Genomic DNA, 17,591 nt, shown 5'->3' on the forward strand with positions numbered 1-17,591 from the left:
AAGAGAAGGGAAATTCAATCCCTTATTTTTGCATAGTTGTTTGTTTTACTTAGAAAATAAAACAACCTTACTCACCACTACCCCCTTGGGCTCTTCTACAACCACCACTACCCCTTCATTCTTGCCCTTCTCCTTGCCACCACCAATTTGGCCCCCAAGATTCCTTCGCCTTCTTTTGCCTGGGCTGCAACTCCTCCCCTCTGTCGCCGCTGCCGATTATCTTCTCTCTCTCTTTCTTTATATTTTTTTAGATCTAATTGCTTGTTTTAAAAAAAAAAATGTTTGGGGGTTTATTTATGGGATGTTTAGGGGTTTAGGGTTTTTTGGATGGTTTTTGTGGTGGGTATGGTGATTTTAAGGGTGGGTTTTTTTGGATAGATTTTGTGGTGGGTCTAGTCGTTTTGGGTGTGGGTGGGTTTTTTTGGGTGGGAGTGGGCAATTTTTGGATGTGGTTGGGTTGTGTGGTAGTTTTGGTGGCGGTTAGGTAGTGTTGTCGGTAGGGGTGTTTATATTAGGGTACCCGAGTTTTCGGATACCCAAATCTTTGGGTAGTTTGAAAATCACTATGTCCCGACCCAAGAACATCGGGTACCCAATTTTTGGTACCCCAAATTTCTTGTGTCGGGTCATAGGGTACCCGGATTATTAATTTACCAACTCTTTTGTTTCTACATAATCTTGTCGTCTTTCATAGTTTAATCACTTTCACGTGAGTTTCATTGCTTAACTTTATAAAAATTCATTATACAAAATTACAATCCATTAAACAAAATAATTTACAAATAAAATAATTTTTTTTAAAAACAACAAGAAAAAATTATACAGTAATGTATTGAATTATTTCAAGCATCTCACACTTGAGCCTCACTGTGATCATAGACTTAAGTATGGTGGCGTCCAAAGGGAAGGAAACTAGAGCAAAAGAGTCGCCAACAAGTTTTAGGAACTTGTAAACCGTTCACAAGGTGAAGGTTACACCCATTCACGATCTATGAGATTGTTAACTCCATAGTGTTTTGCAATCATGACTGAATATTCGGGAATGAAAGTACAAATCTAACCTAAAGGAGATTGCACCTGCCCTAAAAATAGGCATCTACTTTATTTTTCTTATATTTATGTGCGCTGTTTGACTAACATACGATCAATAAGCTCAAGTAAGTTCAATTAACCAAAATAGGCTCTTAGTCATCTACGAATAGGCATCTACTTTAATCAAAATAGGCCCTTAGTCAACCTACCCCAAAAAAAAAAAAAAAAGTACAATGAGTTTCTTTCGGGAAAAAAAAATAAAAAATCTACAAACGAATTGGGCCGCTAATAACCAAAACCCAACCTCTAAAAAAGAAAATTCAATGATATAAGCCCAGTCCATCATAAGATTAAAAACCCATCAAACATAGACATCATCAACATAAAAACCCTAGCTTGGCCTCCGCTCTATTTTAGGGTTTTTATTTCATTCCCACATTTCACTCTAACGCTTCCTCTCTCTCCATCCGTCGGCTGCTGCTCCAGTTTTTCTCTAATGGTGATTTTCTCTCTCCTCTCTCATTTCACTATCTCGCTCTATTCTGTCGATTTCAATGTATTCTATGAATTTTGTGGATTATGCAGTTTTTTTTTGCTCTAGCTTTGATGGATTTAAGTTTTTAAGCTCTGATTTAAGTGGGTTCTTGGCGTTTTAATCTCTGAATTTGATAAAATCTAGGGTTTAAATCTTTGTTGTTAATGGATTTCAGGGTTTTAAAAGCTCAAATCATGGTTGATTTAGGTTTATGAATCTCTGATTTAAGTGGGTTCAAGGGCTTTCAAGCTTTTATTTTGACAAAACCTAGGGTTTTAAGCATTGTTATAAATTGGATTTAGGGTTTTATTTATGTTTAATTTAATCAAATTCAGGCGCCGGAGAAGAAGTTATCGAACCCCATGAGGGACATCAAGGTCCAAAAGCTTGTTCTCAACATCTCTGTTGGTGAAAGTGGTGATCGTCTTACCAGAGCTGCTAAGGTATAATAAGCCAAATTTTGTTTCTATATATTTAGTTTGAATAATGCCGATAATTATGAATATGTTTTGAATCCTATATCATTGTTGTTTTTCTAGGTGTTGGAACAACTCAGCGGTCAAACCCCAGTTTACTCCAAAGGTATAAATTATAAGGTTTAATTAGTTGTTTTTGTAATGTTATATGATTGTTTGACTGTTGTGGTTGTGTATTGTGATTTTGATTTTTGGTTAATACTTTGTATTGTATTTCTGTGCTTCAAGTGCTATTTGTATTGATAAATGTTGTAGATTTATAATTACTTTCTGATTGTTTATAATTTGCGTGAAAATATAATGAAATTTCTGTTAGGTTGTGCTAGTGAATTGTTTTAATGTGCAATTTAGGATTTTTAATTTCCAATTGTATTTTATGAATGTCTTTTATTTTTGGGTTTTGTGTTTGTCAGCTTAGATCACTACTAAATATTATAAACTTTGTAGGAGTGTTTGTAATGGAAATATGTTGGTTTACATGCTGTTGAACGTGTTAGTTGTAGTAGATTTCTAAGAGATGTTGGTTTTATACCATAAATATTTTGTGTTAATTTACAGAGTAATGCATGTGTGTCTTGATGTCTTTTGTTGTTTTAATTATAGTTGATCATATTAAAACATTATTTCTAAGAGTGTTTCACTGTTTCATGATAATTTTAATGATTTTGTTGAAAAGATTAGTGGTGGATTTTGTTCATAGTTGTTTGTTTATGATTAACAGCCAGATACACTGTCCGATCTTTTGGAATCAGACGTAATGAAAAGATTGCTTGTCACGTGACTGTTAGAGGTGACAAGGCAATGCAGTTGCTTGAAAGTGGTTTGAAGGTTAAGGAATACGAGTTGTTGAGGAGAAACTTCAGTGAGACTGGATGCTTTGGTTTTGGTATTCAAGAGCACATTGATCTTGGAATCAAGTAAGTGATCATGACTATTTGATTTGTTATTCGATCATCTGTTGTTAGTGTCGTACTGTCGTTGCACATTGTTACGTAGGCCTTTATGGATACATACACGTAATTAGTAACTTGTCTTTTAGCTTTGTTATATTGTCATCCTTGGCAGTGTTGCTGTTTCAAGTTGTTGTCTTGGTTGGTTAGAATTTAGTATTCTATTACTATCTTCAAAATGTTTGATTTTGCCGCAGCTACTTGACCCTGATATAAAACGTAAATATGTAATGTTACCATTGTAGTTTAGTCATGCGGCTGTCTTTTTTTTTGTATGTATTTTTGCTGTTCATTATGCAAGGTTCGCCTTAAAAATGGATATCGTAAGGCTAAAGCAATTCTTTCTTATGAAAGGGCCTTTATTGATATAGATTAAGTTGAACTTAGTTCCTGATTTTTCCCCTTTCAGGTATGATCCCTCTACTGGTATTTATGGTATGGACTTCTATGTTGTCCTAGAGCGTCCTGGTTACCGTGTTGCTCGTCGCAGAAGGTGCAAGGCCCGTGTTGGAATCCAGCACAGAGTTACCAAGGATGATGCCATGAAGTGGTTCCAGGTCAAATATGAGGGAGTTATCCTCAACAAGGCCCAAAATCTATCTGCTTAAACCTTTGTTTTTTTTCGTTAATGCTAAACCTTTGTCTATCTTAATAGTTGTTATCCCGCTAGGGTTAAATTGGATTTTGTAGTGAAAAAGAGCTTTTTTTGACGATTTATTAGTGTTCTTTGTACTGTTGGGTCACATTGGTTCTAGAGTTTTTGTTCTATGCTTGAAGGTTTTACAGTTGTCATAACCATGAATACCCCATCGTACTTCTGTTTACATCAATCAAGTGTTGCTAGTTTGATCCACTCTTTCATTGATTTATGGCTCTGCAATCTTCTGAGATTGTGGGATGGGCAAAGATGTTCCACCCTAATTTGTCCAACTTACCATACCTTTAAATTTCAATGCCTTTGTCTATGTTTTATTTGAATTTGAAAGTTATTTTAGCTTGTATCATTGCTCTTGTTGTTCTGGCTTTGTTTTGATTCTATGGGGGAATCAGTCTGTATTGCTCAGTCTCTTGTTTCAGAGTATATTTGGGACTGGAAATTGTCAATCTCGTGCATGCTGTATGTCTTCCATGTTAAATGTTGGTGCATTGTGCTGACTCTTGTTGTCCAAGACTGAAACTATGTTAACTCTGATATCACAAGTCAGTCTCAGTCTTTTAGTAGATGGTTGATATAATTGAAGGCTTTAGTCGTCTTGGATCATTGGTTTGTTTTTTACTCTATTTTTGTAAAAGAACATACAGCAACTGGATTTCGTCCAGAATTTAAAAAATAGATTGCAGCTTTAAGTATCCAAACATACAAAACATTTTAGGTATCAGCCCAAATGAAATGATAAAGAAGCTAGTAGCACAAAAATGTCTGAGACGAAAAGCCGGAAGGCTCCCACTAGTAGCTAAATATTCAGCAGTGGTCTGCTTAAAAACCTTTCTAGATCAGCTGGGATTGAAAGCAATGGGATGCCAGGAAGTGTTGAAGCTTCTAAGGTTTTGCAAAGGAAGGGTGTGCCTTGCCCTTGCCCTTGCCATTGCCATTGCCCTTGCGAGGTGCAGTTAGAGGAAGAGGCGGAGTAGGAATCTTGCAGTCATGTCCAGCAAGGAAAGGTGCAAGATGAAGCTTTCCCTGAACGTCTTCCTTAGCAGCAAGATAGCTCTCCCTAGCAAAAGAACTCGTCACACATCATATGTTTCATCCCCATTAAGTTGTCTCACAGATCCAAGTCTCATTTCCCTTTCACCTGTTTGAAGCATATCGCTTTTCATCACTTTTGTCATTGCTCTATTACCAACACCAACCTGACAGAGTCAGTCTCTCCTCCCATTATAAGTCATCTTGTTATCCATCTTACCTACTGCTAGTATATGCCGTTATAAAACATTTAGTCTTAGATAACTAAAGTGGTTCTACTACTTAGCGGGCGTTTGGTATGACTAATGAAAATGAAGTGGAAAAGAAACAAATAAGTGGGAAAAAAAGGAATCATTTAACTCTTACCTTTCCATTTGTTTGGTTTAATCATGGAAATGAATCATTTAAACCTATCTTCCTTTATTTTTGTTTGAGTAGAGTAATGGGGCGTTTGGACTGTAGGAATGAGAGTTTGAGGATTAAAATGTGGGAATGGGATTGGGAATTAATTGATGGGAGTACATGAAAATATGCCAATACCTTGTTTGGATAGTGGGTGAGAATATATAAGGAGTAAATAACAATTTTACCAAAATATCCTTACTAAGATTATTATTTCATCTTTTCATTAATGGCAAAAATGTCATTTTTCCCTTATTCCCATTCCTATCCATTTATTACCTACCCTCCCTAGGTAATAAAATGGTGGGAATTACTCCTAAATAATCCCATTCTCAAATCCCTTTTTATTCCCATTCCCACCAAACAAACAAGACTTATTTTTTCAATTGAGATTAAAATTCCCAATCCCACCCTCAATTCCCATTTGCCAAACACCCCATAAGGATAATTATTACCTTAGGTTTTAGAGAGGTAACAAATGGTGGAAACCATTACCTAAGGGTAATTGTTACCCAAACCTTCAAACTAAACACTTGGTAACGTTAATGGTTTATTTGAATATGTTTCCAATCAAAAAACACTCCAAGCAAACATGCTCTTAATGTATACAAAGTAGTAGTATTTATGTTTTTCATCGTTGGCCAATACTCAGTAGCTTAATCTTAGTATTTTAATTCCTCTAAAAATGAAAAATAAGCTTTGTATTTTAAAGATGATCTTGAATTCTTAAGTGTAAGTTGGTAGTACATGTCATGGGAAATTCAAACCTCCATTACCCAGGAGGGCAAGGTAACACTAAAGTCTAAAGAGAAGTGTCTGAACTTTGCTATAATCATCAACATTTCCTAAAGAAAGGGCTGAAGATAGAAACTATTGTGCAGAGATCAGTTTATGGATTTAGCTAAATGTGGGTTACCTTCTACAATTGGTTGGTGGCGCAGCGATGATTGAGACTATACTTGGTAGGGAGGACCCGTGTTCGATCCCCCACAACAACAATTGGGAGGGGACTGGAAGCTAACCACTTAAAACTGATCTCCGAATCCGGATTAGCCCAAAGGGTGAACCGGGTGTAACACCAAAAATAAAAGAATGAAAGAGAACCACACCGTATATGTATACACTACAAGCCGTGAGTCCTAACTATGACTAGAAAATATCAACCAGGATCGACCCAAAATGAATACGGTCCAAATTGAATACGGTCCAAATTGAATGCCGCCCTGTGGCTTATGAACTAATGTACTTTGAACTATCTTAAAAAGGCTCCCCAAGCGCCTCTAGATCTAGCATAATTGTTTGGGCTGGCCATATCTTGAGACCCATATAAGTCTGGATGTCTCTTAGGGCAATATTTACTTTAAGAATATACTACTACTCAAATAGGTTAACATAATCACGTAAAATCTTGATATTAGTAGTTTTTTCTCTCTATAACTTTTTTAAGCATAGATTTTACTTATAAAAGAATAAGTATATTGGTTGAATCAAAGGAAATTCAATTGACCGAACCGAGATTGTCCGCATTAACAAGGGGTATTAAAAAACCCCGCGATTTTGTCCGAATCAAACATTTCAACCCTAAAGCACCTCGCATTGAAATTTACATCTATTATTTCACACAAAAGTTACTTTCTATTCAAAGATATAGTGAAAGATTCCCCCATATCTCACCACTAATGACTCAAATATTTTATTATGCCCCCATATCACCTCACTAATGGCTCTAATCCTCTACTATCTTGAAATCAAATTTGCATCGAGACAACCGTGACATGGTCCGCGATCAAGGCATCATAAGCGTTCCCGCGACACCGCAACCGTTCCCGTGATTGAAACCGAAACTGCATTTTTGAACCATGGGTTGAATTCCTCTAAAAAATATATATTGGTTAAATTTGTGTCTAAAACCTCGCACAACATCAATTGAACACAACATTCATTAGTTTGTGTTGTGATGTACCCAACATGAGAAATGTAAGAGTGTAAAATAAACTCCGTGTGTATAAAAAAATAAGATCTTGCAAATGAAAGCGGAGTGTCTTCATGGTATTGGATAACCCTTTAAGATATTTTCTAAAATAGTACGTAGTATTAATTTGATAATATACACAAAATCACACGTCAATTAATGTCATTAGTCTTTATTTCAAGTTATTATTTTTCTTTTTTCTTATCCAATTTGGCTAATAAGCATTACCGTTGCAAAAAATAAATAAATAAATGAACATTACAAAAGAAAATACCAATTGGACGAAGATGTGAGAAAATTCTTACTCCAAAGAGAGAAAGAAAGACCAAAATCATTGGGCAAGTGAGCAAGCAACAATATATCCACACTTTGACACGTGCAAGTAATAATCAAGCTGAAGTTAGAAGTTAAACTACCACTCTCAGATTCTTCCAAATTCCTCCCGATTCTTATGAAACAATTGGTGCTCACTTTGCCACTTCATCACTTACATTTTTCACTATAAATTAAAATTATTATTCTCATCCTCATAATTTTTATTTCTTCCAATTAAAAGTCATTAAATAAAACAATCAAAAAAAATCTTTGCCATTAATCTGAATTATTATTTTTTATACAAGAAAACTAGAAAAAGCTCCTGAAAACTGTAAAAATGGCTCAATTGTTAACCCCAGTATGTGCAGATCCATTCAAATTACAAAACCCAGTACATAATTTTACGAGTAACGCAAATTCTAGTAGAAGTAGGTGGAGCGTGCATTCTACGCGCCGCTATAAATGGCGCGTGATGGGTCAGAATGGAAGTAGGGGTTCGACTCGAGTTAAAGCAGTTGCTGATGATTCAGCTGGAGTTGTAGATGCATTTGCTGATGATTATTATGCTGTTTTGGGTCTGGTAATATTCTCTAATTTATTTTTTGGCATTTTTTTTGGTGTTATTATTGGTAACTTATAGCATGTACTTGTAATTGATTAATTTTTGGCTCAAAATAAATAATTTGGGAAGTTAATTTTTGTGGGCTTGTTATTTGATTGAAAAGACATGGTTTAAATTGAGAGGAAAACTGTCAAATTGTTTAAAGTTTATTTGTTCTGCAATTTTGTTATTAGAGAAATTGGCAATGATCATAATTAGCTATGTTTTAGCAATGATTATAAATTTTTAGTTATGTTTGAATAACATTGAGTTTCAAATTTGTCAGACACCAGATGCTACACCACAGCAAATTAGAAAAGCTTATTACAATTGTATGAAAGCTTGTCATCCGGATTTGAGTGGTGATGATCCTGAGACTACAAACTTTTGCATGTTCATCAATGAAGTTTATGGGGTATGATTTATAGCAAACAATAAGTTCTTCTGCTTGATTTTGAGCTGTTAGTCTCATAGGTAATAACTGTCATATAATCTGAATGAAACTGTAAAATTCGCGTCTTATAGGTGCTTAGCGATCCAGTGCAACGAATGGTGTATGATGAGATTCATGGCTATTCTTTGACAGCGACTAATCCGTTTATGGATGAAGCGAGCCCTAGGGATCACGTGTTTGTTGATGAATTCAGCTGCATAGGTGTGTCATTTGTGTATGTAATGTAGATGCACAACTTTGAAACGGATGATCTTTTAATATATTATAGTCCGAGTGTCATTTAGAATGTCAAACATCATCACAATTTCACAAACATGTTGGATAATCCATCACAGGATGTAAAAACTGTGCAAATGTGGCACCGGATGTTTTTCAAATCGAGGAAGACTTTGGGAGGGCTCGAGCCTACAAACAATGTGGGATGTCTGACCTTGTTGAACAAGCGATTGAGAGCTGGTATGAACACTGTTACAATGGTCTTGGTGTAGTGATCGAAATGATATTCTAGTTATAAGATAGGAGTTTTCATATATGTATTTTGTATTTACTTGTTATAGGCATTAAAAATAGAGTCCTGTTTTCTTTCAATTGACTAGATGTCCGATTACAGCCCAGTTGATTGTATTCATTGGACTTCTGCTGCACAACTATCTTTGCTTGAAGATGAGATGCGGAGAGTGGAACGAGTAAATGTAAGTAGAAAGTCTCTTTGTTTTCTGTTGTTTCTTTGAAGCTTCTGATTAATTACTAGGTTATTATTTAGGCCTGCAGTGATTGAACAAACATAAACAGCCTTTTGCTTAGTACCTTATTCTGGATCTTGAAAATGTGTTTGTTCCTATTTTGGCCAAATACTTCATTTCAACCTCAAGTACCTTTGATGGACCTTCAGCAGTACACTGACTTTATTATGAACACTTACCCTTCATGTTGGACCGAAGCTTTGAAATGTTTATAAAATAGCCAAGTCTTAGACATGTTTCAGTTACAGATACCTAAAGCCGAATCTAAGTAATGTAGATCTCTGCATTATCATGAATTTGTTGTTTCCTTTCTTCCTTCACTTTTTTGTTTTTATTGATCTGGACAGTATATAGGACTAATAGGAGTGTCTGTTTGTCAAACTCATTCCCACTAGGAACAGGTTTCTTATCCTCTTAGACATAAATATGACATGGCGCTTAGAATAATAAGCTGGACTAAAGTATAAAAACACAACCGATTTGTTATCTGATCTGAAGCATGCACAACTCCTGGATCCCCAGAACTTATTTGAATCTCTTTTCTTTCTGTTATTTGGACTGAACAGTATTCATAATGTTTGAAAAAATGAACAGGTTGCACTGATGCTAGCCGGCATGGGATCATCATCAGATGTATTTAGAATGGTAACTACTATGTACTTTTTTCCCCATTTGAATCTGGTTCACCAGAATCATGTGCACATCATTTAAATCGACTGTTGATTGTATGATCCCATGAATACTACTTCTACCACTAAAAAGTGAAACATTTAATTCAAAGTCTGAAAATTAGTTCTCAAAATTCAAAAACAATACTTCCTTTTCCATCTGTTATTACTAATTTTTTGAGCCTTCCAAATTTTGTAGGCCAATTCTCGCTGGGAGAAGCGACAGTCAAAACTTCTGGTAAGAGCACTCTAATTGTGTGTTCTATTTGGTGAAACCTTTATGCATAGTACCTGCTTTTTGTCTTGATCCTCTTGAGAACTCATTTGATGTCAGCCTCTTTACAAAAATACTTGCACTAAATTGCTTTGATCAACATACCTTAAACATTTGAGGTTTCATCTGTTTCAGGAAAAAGCTAGATTGAGAATGATGAAGGAGAAAGGCCCTGGTGCTGCCGACTCATACTGGGATAACCTCTGGGGAAAACAGAGAGAATACCAGAGTACAGGTACCTAGAGTTTGCCAATTAATAGAGTTATTACTGAATTTAAAGTTGATGTGTTGCTTATCAAATTGGTGTCGAGTTCAATCAAATGTCTCCTCTTTTCAGATTAGTTTCAATCCTCAATAAAGATGAAGATTAAATTCTCTTCTTTGGAATAATATAGATTTATTTTCATGCATCCACCTAAGAGAGCCCTTGTAAACCCCATAAAAGTCAGTATCACTAGATGGCCTTATATCACCAGTTTTTTTTTTTCTTTCTTTTCTTTTCTTTTCTTTTCTTTTTTATACTTAGGGCTTGTTTTGTTCAACTTAATTTCAATTCAGTTTAGTTCAGCTTAACTCCGATCAGTTCACTTCAGTTCATCTCCTAATTCTCTCATAAATAATTCATTTCATTTCATTTCAGTTAAGCCCCAATCAGTTCAATTCAATTCAGTTCAGTTGTTTGACAATTTAGAGGATTGTCACTAGTGGCGGATCCAGAAATTCTAATTAGGGGTAACATAGAATAATAAGGGGAAAAAAATGAAAATTAAAAAAAGCTCTATGTTACATACTAGCATTATCATTAGCCTTTAGATTTTAAAAATTCATTTTTGTTGATGAATGAAATGAATTTTCATTTAACGAATATGGAATAAATTATATTCTACTTATGAATATGATCAAATTAAAAAAGTATGTTTAATAGTATATTTTTGTATGTATTCCTTTGAATTTACTATCCTAAAGTAAATATAAAACTATAAAATTATTTTATTTAAAATAAATTATTGATTTACTCAAATGAAACTAAATAGTAAATATATGAATTACTTGCCAAATAAATGTGTGCATTGAAAAGTGCAACAAAAATGGGAAGAAGTTTTATCAAAGAAAGAGTTTTTAAGAATAATATTTTTTTTTTACAGGAAGAATAATATTGTATTATTATTATATTTAGTATTATGTATGGTGATTAAAATAATTAAAGTATAAGTATATATATTTTATAATTTAAAATCTTAATTATATTATGTACAAATTATTTATTTATTTATTTATTTTTTTTGAAGGAAATATTATGTACAGATACAACTATAGTTAATTTGTTTCTAAAAAGAAAAAAAAAAATCAATCTAAGAAACCTGTTTTATATAAACAGGTTTCTTTTCTTTTAACAAGGAAATCATAAACAAAAAAGGTTAGAACCTAAGAGACCTGTTTAATTTATTATAGCAGACTCTAAGAGACCAGTTATTTTAGATAACAGGTCTATTTGAACTTCTTCTTCTTTTTTTATTTATTATTTATTTTTTTCTTCAGGGGTGCATGTGCTATGCTACCCCTTGTGCCTTCATAGATCCGCCACTGATTGTCACTTGTAATTATCTATGTGCACACAAAAACATTATATTTATAGTGGGGTATTAACTTTTGTACTCACAATTAGAACTTTATGCTACACCCTTGAACTTCCGATGTTATACAAGCTTATCTAATGAATCAATTATCTTGATACCCAACATACCCAACATTTACGAGTGCAGACCACATAGCCTGTTTGTCTCAAAAGGAAAGAAGGCTCTCTGCCAGTGAGCTTATTATTACACTTCTATAATTAGAGGCTATTCAAGGCCATCAATCAGCCTAGTACTTGGAAGCTTGTTGAAATGTATCGGAAAAATTACTTCTAATACACCAACCTTTGCCCGATTCTCCCAAAATACACCAACCTTTTGATTATTCTAAAATAAACCAACCTTTATACCCCTTTTTCCCAAAATGAACCTAGCAGGTCACCCATCCAGTACAACCAGTTACATGTGCTATGTGGCACTTCATGATTGGTTTTTTGCTTTTTTTTTTTTTTATATATTTTTTTTTTTTATAATTTTTTAAATTTACCTTTTAAAAAAAATCACCATAGTCACCACTCAGCAGACCCACCAGCCACCACCATCCTTCTTTCTCTCTCCTTCCCCTTCCCCTTCCATGGCCTTCCTCCATTACCAGGCCACTTCACCTCCCCTTCACCTCCCCTTTAACTTCCCCTTTAACTTACCCACCAACAACACCTCTAGCCACCACCACCAACACCTTCAGCCACCACAAACCTCCAACCACCACCAAACACACCTCCAGCCACCACGTCTATCTAGCCACCATGAATCTCTAGCCACCACCTCCATAACAACTAATAACTAAGCACAAACCTCACAATCCATGCCGTTTAAAACCACCCCTTCCACCACCTAGGCATGCGTGAGCCACCCCATCCTCACCACCACAAACCTTAAAACCCCACATAACCACCGCCCTTTGCTTCAATCTTGTTGCCGCTGCTGTCCATATCTCCTCTCTACCCTCAATTTTTTTTTTTTTTTTTTTTTTTTTTTTTTTTTTTTTTTTTAAAAAAAAAAAAAAAAAAAAAAAAAATTAGATCTAATGATGATTTCGAAGTGGTCGTTTTTTTTAAAAAAAAAAATCTGAAATGGGGCTGCTTTCATGTGGGAGAGGGCTTGTGTAGGGAGGGCGGGCAAGGGGGCTGGCTCAGTTGGGTTAGGGGCGGTCCGGTGAAGGTGGTGGTGGGATGAGTGGTGACTTCAAAAGAAATAAGGGGAAGATAAAATGGAGGTGGAGCTTGGGGTGGTGGTAATGGCTGAAGATGATGGCAAACGGTGGGAGGAAGGAGAGAGAAAGGGATGACCGGTTGTTTAGTTAACCAGTCATTTGTAGGGATGGCAACGGGTCGGATTTGGATCGGATGGACCTTCACCCGCATCCATCCGCACCCGCCATCCGCTCCATCCGCTCCACCCACCACCCGCTTACCCCATCATCCATATCCGATCCACCCATCATCCGCGGGTGAAACGGGTGGATCGGATGCTAAATGGATGAAAGCTATTAAACTTGCAATGAAATTATAATTTACCGAAATCATAATTTATTGTCGAAAAGCAAAAGCACTACAACCTTCAATAAATGTATAATATTACAGTAGTACACCAACTAGGTGTCAAATTACTCAAATATGTCAATAACATAAAAATGAACTAATGACTAGAACACAATTACAGTAGCAAATTAGCAATGAACTTGCAATGAGCCAAAGAGGTGAGATTTGTCATCAAGTCCCTTTTTTTCTTCAAATATCCATGAAATCGTCATCATCCTACAAGAGTACAAAAAATATAATCTCACCAACTTTTTTAATTATCTTTTATTATTTACAATGCTATACAAATTTAAAATTAGGCATAAAAGTTGAAGTTTTTAGATCTAAAGTTGAAAACATCAGAAATGTTAATACAGAAGAAAAAATAAAACAAATTTCAGAGCTACTACTTATTTGAAAATTTTGAATGCAACTATGTACAAATTAAATACATATCAAAAAACTAACAATCTTTAATAAAAAAATGGTTAAATCGAAACACACAAACATAGAATCGATTCTTGGATTATAGATTTATAGATGGTGTGTCAAAAGAACAAATTAAAATAGGGAAATTAAAAAAAAAAGGGTATGAAATTATACCTTAATCGCTGGACGTCGTAGGTGACTAAGGTGAGATGGAGTCGCAGGTGGAGGTGGAGTCGCCGGTGAGGGTAGAGTCGCCGCCGGTGAGGGTAGAGTCGCCGCCGGTGAGGGTGGAGTCGTCGGTGAAGGTGGAGCCTGAAAAATGAAAGGTAGAGGGAGTAGACTGTAGAGAGAGATTGAAAATGAAAGAAGGTGGCTGCTTGAAATTTAGATTAGGGTTTATTTAATTTCAGGGCATATTTTTTTTTTATTATTATAAAAATTAAACGGGTGGATGATAAACGGGTGACGGATCGGGTGACGGATGACTAAAAGTTCCACCCGAATCCGACCCGATCCGTCATCCGTTTCATCCACCACCCGCCTTTCATCCGTATAAGTCGGGTTTTCATCCATTTAATTAGAGCGGGTAGAGCGGATTACTGGATATCCATATAAAATTGCCATCCTTAGTCATTTGGGTTCATTTTGGGAAGAAGGGGTATAAAGGTTGGTTTATTCTAGAATAATCAAAAGGTTGGTGTATTTTGGGAGAACCGGGCAAAGGTTGGTGTATTAGAAGTAATTTTTCCAAATATATATTAGTCCATTGCTGTATAAAAGTTGAAGAATTACCTATCCAAGAAACCTTTTTTTTTTTTTTTTTTTGAAATTGAACTTACTCTTTCTCCACTTTACAAGCTAAAAGAGTTGTGTTAGACATAATGGAAAACAATAAGAATGTAATTGTCTTTATGATATGAAGTTAATTTTCCTTGAAAATATTGTCTCAAGCTTCATTTTACTGTCTAATATATCTGGAAAAGATAGAGAGAAAAGGAAAAATGGATGAGCAGGTAATGAAGAGGAGGAAATAACTCAATAAGTGAAAGAAGGTGAGAAAATGTGCCATCCTTTATGAAAAATGGTTATTTTCTAACTTATAGAAAATTTCTCACCCCGAAGTAATCAAAATAGGGGAAAATGGGAAAGCTAATATCATTGAAAACATTCTTACTTCCAAGTTTCAACCTAATTCAGTCTAAGCCTCCCATATCCATGTCGGAAGTGAAGCTTTTTGACCCAACACTCCCATTTTATTTAAATTCCACATCCTTTACATGGTTTGCGCATCTTGGGCCATTCACCATATGAAATCGCTTTGTATTTTCTAAGCAACGATGTTGAATCTCTTAGGTATTTCTTCCATGTTAATATTCACAGAGAAAACAGCTTGCTTAGGCCAATCTGTTGGATGGGCTTTTGTTACTAGTGTTTAAATTGCTTAGTATTCAATTGATTTGCATTGTTCATGGAACGATATAAACAACAAATGGCTATTTCCATTGAACTTTCTTTGTAAACCATCATCTTTTGTTTCTCTTTTTATTGATTAAATTATTGAAGCTCTAGACATGGTCTTTATATTAATTTATTCAATTGTTATGCAGAGGAGGAAGTAAAAGAGCGAGCAAACCGAGCAGCTGCAGCAGCTCGTAGATGGCGAGAATACTCAAGGAGAGGTGCTGATAAACCTCCCACTTATAAACTTCCTGAGGCGGCAGTGGAAGTGTCTGAGTGATCACCATCCAACAATGCATATATATAACCTTTTTTTTTTTTCTTTCCTTTGGGATTTACCATATAATTCATCTTACAAATGTATAGTTTATATTTTGCATATATCAATGATCCTCATTTCAATTAAATCATGTAATCAGAATTCAAACTAGAATCTAATATCATGCAAGTATTTTGATGCAGAAAAGTTGGACAAGCAGGATCATTTCTTAAGTTTCACGTACGAAGTATAATAATACCACATAAATTTGAACTGTTCTCATTGCAACTGAAGGAATATGCACAATGCACATATCAACCATTAACATATCGTATCTAATTAAACTGGTCTCGGTTTAATTTAGACCTATTTAATTGAACTAGTTACTATAATTAGTTCGGGTTTACCCATTTTATCAAAAATATCGAGGAGGCTCAATCTTGTAAGTACTGCATGTACATGCTTACATATTCCAAAGAACATTAATACAGATATGAATCTGTAGTTTGGGGTGACCAATTCTATTGTACGTCAGATCAACTCTTGTTCAATTAACTATTATTGATTGCATAAATAAAATTCTACAGTAATTTTATTGTGAAAGTGATCCTGATCCAACATGTAAAAGGGAATATTAAAATTATAGAAAATTAATTTTTTTTAAAAAAAAAAATAAAAATATATATCAGAATATGTTTTCAGGAGATCTCTCAATTCGGCCATTTGCAAGAACGTTTTCTCCGCGGATGGCGCAGCAAGAGCCGGTCTTTATTATTACATTAATAATATTAATTAAATAACTAATTAATAATATACTAGTAGAATCAGTAGATAGATAAATTAATCAAGGATGAACTATAAATTCTATAATGCTAGGCTGCTTGCTATGCTTACTCTAAGTTTAAAAACACTCGTGGAAACTGTCAATTTTGTTGTCACATATATGCTGGGCAATTAATATGTTAAACTTGTTTATTATTACTATCTTGGCCTCGTGTAGCATGCGTTCTTCATTTAGTTTTTTAAGGGTTAGAATCGGAAGAGTACAATCGGACCCCGGCTAGATCGCAACTCTCATGGTTTATTTGATTATTATTGTTGATTGAACACTTGCAGTTTAGTGAGGTTAAGGATATCTGTAGACACCTGATTGTGTCTCCCCAAAAACCAAACCCAGCGATGAGTACCTTTTACATCTTTGATTATTTAGTTAGGTGAAGAGTTGAAGAGTCTCTTGATTTTTCCTTTAGCCTTGATCATTTCTAACCTTTCCTAAAATATTTTAAGTCAAAATCATTTATTTCGTGTCTTTCAAAATCATTCATTCTGGTATTAATAGAGAAAATTAGAGGTTCTTTAAGCAAGGATTTGTTATATTGAGCTCTGATTTATTTTGGGATCATTTCAACCTCAACTACTCCTTGAGATGATAAGAACATCTCCAATGGTTTAATAGTAAAGACTTGCTTGCAATATTCCTAGCTACATGCTTACCATTGAAGAACAAAAAATTGAGCGACATGCAATCTACTGTAGCCCAAACAAACAACATGCTTGATTGAAAAAAAGACAAATAAACTCATCTCATATTGTAACATGTGTATATTTATTTATTTAGTTTTTTAAATTTTATTTTTTGCAAACTAAAAGATGTTGTAGTTTACCATTGGAACATTTTGTTGCTAAAAGGTGTTGTAGCATAAATTTATGTGGGAAAGCAAGTATTGTAGCTTGCCATTGAAGATGCTCTAATGGATATAGAGAATTGACATCTACATCAACTAAAATATTGTAAATTAATTATATTAGTACGACTACATAATTCTACAAAATATTGTACAAGTATAACCTTTTTCCTTCAAAGCTAACTAGAAAATTTTCCCAATTTGTAAAGCTCACAATATTCTAATACAAATCAAGTATTAAAAGATTTTAAAACTATATTAACTTTATGTTTAGTAGCATAAAATAATTAGCCTAAAGAAATAAAAAAAAGACTATTTTTTTTTAACGGGAAGTAATAATGTAATACCTCGTAATTTTATACGTATTTTAATTAAAATAAGTATTTTGAGAAGTATTTAATTAAATGGAATTGTTTTATTTAAAGTATTTTAATTATTTATTTTAAATAAGTTTGGGAATATTTTATAAAAGGAAAGTTTATTTAATTAATTATTTT

At 34.4% G+C, this 17,591-nt stretch overlaps 2 protein-coding genes across 2 annotated transcripts; both read left to right on the forward strand.

Annotated features, from left to right (window-relative positions):
• The first annotated feature begins 1,385 nt into the window (after window positions 1–1,385).
• Window positions 1,386–3,736, forward strand: LOC145558571 (large ribosomal subunit protein uL5z). The gene is made up of 5 exons (XM_081619854.1): window positions 1,386–1,531; window positions 1,903–2,010; window positions 2,107–2,149; window positions 2,765–2,960; window positions 3,403–3,736. The coding sequence occupies exons 1-5, from the start codon at window positions 1,529–1,531 to the stop codon at window positions 3,599–3,601; spliced, it is 549 nt and encodes a 182-aa protein (XP_081475980.1). The 5' UTR covers window positions 1,386–1,528; the 3' UTR covers window positions 3,602–3,736.
• Window positions 3,737–7,590: 3,854 nt separating this feature from the next.
• LOC145558572 (chaperone protein dnaJ C76, chloroplastic-like) lies at window positions 7,591–15,616 on the forward strand. Its single transcript, XM_081619855.1, has 9 exons — window positions 7,591–7,949; window positions 8,257–8,385; window positions 8,496–8,625; window positions 8,760–8,880; window positions 9,035–9,116; window positions 9,762–9,812; window positions 10,035–10,073; window positions 10,245–10,344; window positions 15,300–15,616. Exons 1-9 carry the CDS (start codon window positions 7,707–7,709, stop codon window positions 15,428–15,430), a joined length of 1,026 nt encoding a protein of 341 aa, XP_081475981.1. The 5' UTR covers window positions 7,591–7,706; the 3' UTR covers window positions 15,431–15,616.
• The last annotated feature ends 1,975 nt before the right edge of the window (window positions 15,617–17,591 follow it).

The sequence above is a fragment of the Chenopodium album genome, chromosome 9 (genome assembly GCF_948465745.1).
Source record: "Chenopodium album chromosome 9, dcCheAlbu1.1, whole genome shotgun sequence".
In the NCBI taxonomy this organism is placed as follows: Eukaryota; Viridiplantae; Streptophyta; class Magnoliopsida; order Caryophyllales; family Amaranthaceae; genus Chenopodium; species Chenopodium album.